This window comes from Sprattus sprattus (genome assembly GCF_963457725.1).
Source record: "Sprattus sprattus genome assembly, chromosome: 6".
Taxonomy (NCBI): domain Eukaryota; kingdom Metazoa; phylum Chordata; class Actinopteri; order Clupeiformes; family Clupeidae; genus Sprattus; species Sprattus sprattus.
The window spans coordinates 33,317,430-33,322,540 of NC_137925.1; the positions used below are offsets into that span (position 1 = coordinate 33,317,430).

Here is a 5,111-nt window from a genome sequence, read left to right on the forward strand (position 1 = left end):
ATATGGCGGCGATGTTGACGTACGATCGAAAGGTCTCTGTGGGTCTATGGACGCAAACTTCCCTGTGCCACTCGCCATCTTTGGCAGCGTGAGTTTTGGGCCTTTGAGACAAACTGGAAGTGATAAGACAAACTGGTATTGAAACCCCGGATATTTCCCCCCAAATAAAAGTTTGTTTATAGGCCTAGGTGGTTCATTCGGCACATTAGCCTATGCTGCTTCAATTGATCATATATTATCAATAGGCTTAATAGTAAAGATAAACACCGTTAATAAAAATGGGCAATGATAATGATCCACTTTGAAAATAAATCACAATAATCAAAATCACTCAAGCCTGCATAAATACTGAATTTAAGCAAAGGCCTCCTATAATGTCTCAGATATAACACATTTTATCATATTTTTCTTACTTACAATCTTATTAATTTAATTTAATTTGATATTATTTCAAAATATTTTGGGTTTTTTCAATGACAGTCTTCTGTGGGCCCATCTTTCAGTGAGTTCCAACGTTTTATTACTGCAGGATTTTAGGCAGAAGGTGATTTATCTAAATTACTTAATTTCTTCAGCGAAAATCTTTTCAGTTCCAAAACATTTCTACAATTACAATATACAAATGTTTCCAAGCTAATGTTTTCCTTCAGCTCCGAGTAAAGTCTGGCCTTATTATTTTCGATGGAGGACATTTAATTTGTTCTCTTTCAATAATACTCGTGGCGCATGCGTAATTCGAAGAGACTGGCAAATCGTACGTATGCTGGAGGTGTTCTATTCTCTTGCAGGACGCTGCTCAAGACTAAGCAAACCCCAGACATTTTAATGTTGGCTTAAAATGGCCGGTATTAAAGGTAAACAGTTAAACCACCATTGTTTTTAAGATGAACTAGTGACATAGTTTTTTTTTTCTTGTGAGATAGAGGTTTATGTTACTTGTATGTGAAATAGTCCTGTGCTAGCTATTGCTAGGTTAACCAGAACGGCTAACGTTATGGGTTACCGCTGTTGGTTTCCACTGGGCCAGGTCTGAGCTTAGTCTGCAACGTATAAAACGTGTTGTATATAAACTTATGTCTATACAAACGAATGTCAGTAAATAGTGTGTCGGTGCATGGGCTGTTGCCTGTGTATTAACCGTGAGATGAGAACGAGAGGATGTATTCGTTAATAGCGAGACAGTAAGCTAGCAACATAGGATAGCCAGCCAGCTAGGTTAGCTAATTAAGTCATTTGGAAACGGTACTTTAACGCAGCTATGCTAGATACTTGCCTGTTAGATAAGAATAAAACATGATCGGATAAGCTGTCAAGCTAAAGGGAACATTGTACAAGTGTAGGTATCTAGATATTGCTGGCGATACACTTGTGTGACTTGTTAACTGATAGTCATGGTATTGTTGCTGAATGCTAGTTGACCAGAATGTGCAGCAACTCCTACTACAGCTCTCAACCTAACTAGCAGTGATGTTATTATCAGTGGGAGCTGCTTGCTTGTTGTTATTTGTCACAGGCTGTGAAACCATTGGCTTCCTCATTATGTTTAGTAATGGAAACAAGAAGTGTACGTGAAGGGCCTTTGTGTATGACAAGCAGTATGGTTTAATTTCTAATACCAATGACCTAACTACATTCTCATCTTAACTACTAGTCTCATTGTTGTCGACCTCCTGTGTAGCCTTCAGTCATGGTACTTGATAATCCCTCCAGGCTAAACCATCTGACATGTCACATGAGTTTCTTCTCAGCAGTTTATCTTGCAGCTGATGACTTCCCTTCATTCGCTAACATATTAGGGCTTATAGCTTTTCTTTATATATTTTTTTCAGTTCCTGAATTTGGACAACTCCCTTCACACCAAATATTGTGATATAGTGCTGTGGTAAAGAATGCATTTTTGGTGTGCTGATGAAAGTACATGCGTACATGCGTACATGCGACATGCGTACATGCGACATGCGATGTATATGCTGGTGTCAGTTAAAGTTAAAGCAAGTTTTTATTATCCTTATTTAGTTTTAGTCTTAACCAAAATGTTTCTGGCCAAATCCTTCTGTTTTTGCAGCCTTGATCAGCTTGTCCTTTGGTGGAGCCATCGGACTGATGTTTTTGATGCTTGGATGTGCACTGCCAGAGTACCAGTAAGTGATGGCCATGCTCATTACCCCATAATAACAATGGTGGACATTGTTTATTTGAGGAACCAGACAGTGTGTGATTACATGGGCTTATTGTTTATCCTTTCCTGTTTTTTTTTTCAGGCGATACTGGCCCCTGTTCCTTCTGTTCTTCTACATCCTGGCTCCGATTCCCTACTGCATCTCACGAAGGGTGGTCGATGACACAGACTCTGCCAGCAATGCCTGCAAAGAACTGGCCTTATTTCTCACGACCGGGATAGTGGTGTCTGCCTTTGGACTGCCCATTGTTTTTGCCCGTGCAGAAGTGGTAGGTCTATTCTGTTGACGGCATATTGTTAACTGCAGTGTATTAATTTAAAGAACTGAAATTGTATGCATTTTCTTCATGGAACTTGCTCTTTTGTAGACTTCACTTGGATTCTGTTCTGTTCTGTGCTGTGCCATTTGTTGTCTGCTTAATTAATGTTTTCCCTGACAGATTGCCTGGGGAGCTTGTGCACTTGTGTCAACGGGCAATGTAGTCATCTTCACCACCATCTTGGGATTCTTCTTGGTCTTTGGATCCAATGATGATTTCAGTTGGCAGCAGTGGTAAAGTGAGGACGGGGCCAGGGACCGGAGTCTGAACTGTTTTTATGACTCACATTGTAATTATTATTACTATTGTTGTCGTTGTTGTTATTTATGAGACCGCCCATCCATAGTCGCAGGAATACAGTGCAATAAGCTGTTAAAATGTCATGGAAATGTTGAACTGAAGTCAGACCAACACCTTTGTTTGAACTAGGCTGAATGTCTGAATCTGACCTTGTTTTTGTTTTTTTGGTTTGTTTCAATCTGCATTTATTTCCAATTATTCTGTTCATCGATCCTTCATGGGCAGGTATCCCAGTTTATGATCAGCTTGGTGACAGAAGTCATAGTGTTGGGAGTGAATGAAAACCAGGACATATTCTCAGTTTCAATGGTGCCTTAAGAGCACGCATGAGCTGGGTTGTTAAGTTCAGACTGTAGTATTGCTATTTGGAAGAGAGAATAAAACAGATTCAACGTATGCCATTATTAGGTTGAATGAGTAGCACAAAGGGACACTCTGAAATAGTTTTGCTGCTGACTGGAAAGCAAACTACTCTGGTAAACCCTACTTGTCATTGGGAAGTGGAAAGAGAGTGTTCTCCCTCTAAGTTTGGTCTAGGTTCAGTGTGTAAGGACAGGCAGTTCATTACTCTAGCTTTGCATCTCCATGGAATATATTGACACATAGGTGAACAGCTTTTGAGGACAGCTTGATTGAGAGCCACAGAGTAGCTTTTTACACCACATATGGGTGGCCGCCTCTCACGTTAAACATGTCAAAAACACTGTCTGCACCTACCATGGAAATGGTCATCAGTAACCAATCATGTAACATATTGCAAATAATCCAGTTATCACGTTTATTGCAGCATGGCACATATGTCATGGCTTTGCATTGGAGAGAGGTGGAAGACAAAAAAAAAAGAAACCAGGCTTTTTCTATTGCTAGTAAGTTACTGTTGAAAAGTTCTCGAGACATTCGCGCTGAGTATCAGCTGGGGAGTTAGCTGTTACATGTTAATGGAATTAGCTGACGCTAGGTCAGGAAGCATCTGTTTTGCCATGTGTACTATATTAGCCGCCCTTTCCTAGTGACTTTGACCCTTGCGTGGGCGCATCACAAGTTCTCCAGCGTTAACTCCCAGGTTCACTTTCTGTGCGTATTGTCTATACTCCATAGGGATTATACATGTTAAAAAAAAGAATCATCCAAAAAAAAAAATTACATTTTCAGAAGCACTGATGAGAATCTGGTACCTCTCTCTCTGTCTGTTTATTTATTTATTTTGTTGTTTTGTACTCTCTCTCTTAGCCATTGTGTTGCTCTCCTACAGAGACCATATTTTCTGTTACATTCTGGTTTGTTCCTGTTGTTATGACAGCCCTTTTGCACCTTTTACATATTTTTAGCAAGATGTCTTTATTTTGGAATCATTAGTTATCTTAGCAACATCTCATGCAGTTACATGTCTGACAAAGCTATCCAAATCTTTATATAGTATTCAGGAAATTGTTTGCCTACCTTCATGCACAACATTGTTTGTTTTCAAAAACAAATATATACCTTAGCAAGTAGGTCATCGGCTTTCATAGAAAGACACTGAGGTGATTTATATTAAGAATCTGTAATGACATTGGGAGAACTTGTCAGTCTGAATTGCATGAATCAGAAGTTTGGTCTCTGGACCAAATATTGAATTTCAAATCTGTTCGGCCTGCTTCATGGAAGACAGTAAACATGTCCTCTAGCCCATCAGAGCTCCGAATCCAATCTCCATTTAACAAGAGGCTTTGTGTTGATGTCTGACGCTGTTTTATATCTATGCCTTTGTGTGTTAAAGGGGCTCAAGTCAACATGGTGATTTCTTTTTTTAAATAAATGCCATTTTTGAATCTATGTCCGCTTTGTTTATCTTAACGGTACATACCTCGACACATGCTTTGCTTTGTTCTTAAGTGCTACAAATGAGTGTATCAGTGTAGTAAGTATGTTCTGTAATTGTTTTGGTGTACTGTTCTAAAACTGGGCAAGTAAAAAAAAAAAAAAAAAAAAACTAATGATCAGACGTGGCCTCAAGCTATGTTGCAGTAGACCCTTGAGTTGATGTAGCATGTGGAGACCAGGCCTTTGTCTCCCTCAGCTGGCCGAAAACTCACAAGGTTGTAGGTGTAACAGTGTGACAGTGTAAAGTACCTCAGAACCTCTGTGGTGTGGCTGTCTGTTCTCCTTCTCCCTCTCATCCTTCCCAAGGTCACTTTACTCCTCTTAGAAAGACTACTGTTAAAATGTAAGTTCCACCCCAGTTCTGAACCTTACTCCATTCACTGCGCAATTTAACACAAATGCTAAAGGGTTGGCAAGGGGTTGGGAGGTGGCAATGGGGAGGGGCTGAG

The 5,111-nt window shown here is 39.8% G+C and overlaps 1 protein-coding gene across 1 annotated transcript; it reads left to right on the forward strand.

The window, feature by feature from the left end:
• Positions 1–753: 753 nt before the first annotated feature.
• On the forward strand, positions 754–4,710 carry LOC308367492 (leptin receptor overlapping transcript-like 1). The gene is made up of 4 exons (XM_080841425.1): positions 754–854; positions 2,066–2,141; positions 2,262–2,448; positions 2,620–4,710. The coding sequence occupies exons 1-4, from the start codon at positions 839–841 to the stop codon at positions 2,734–2,736; spliced, it is 396 nt and encodes a 131-aa protein (XP_080697551.1). The 5' UTR covers positions 754–838; the 3' UTR covers positions 2,737–4,710.
• The last annotated feature ends 401 nt before the right edge of the window (positions 4,711–5,111 follow it).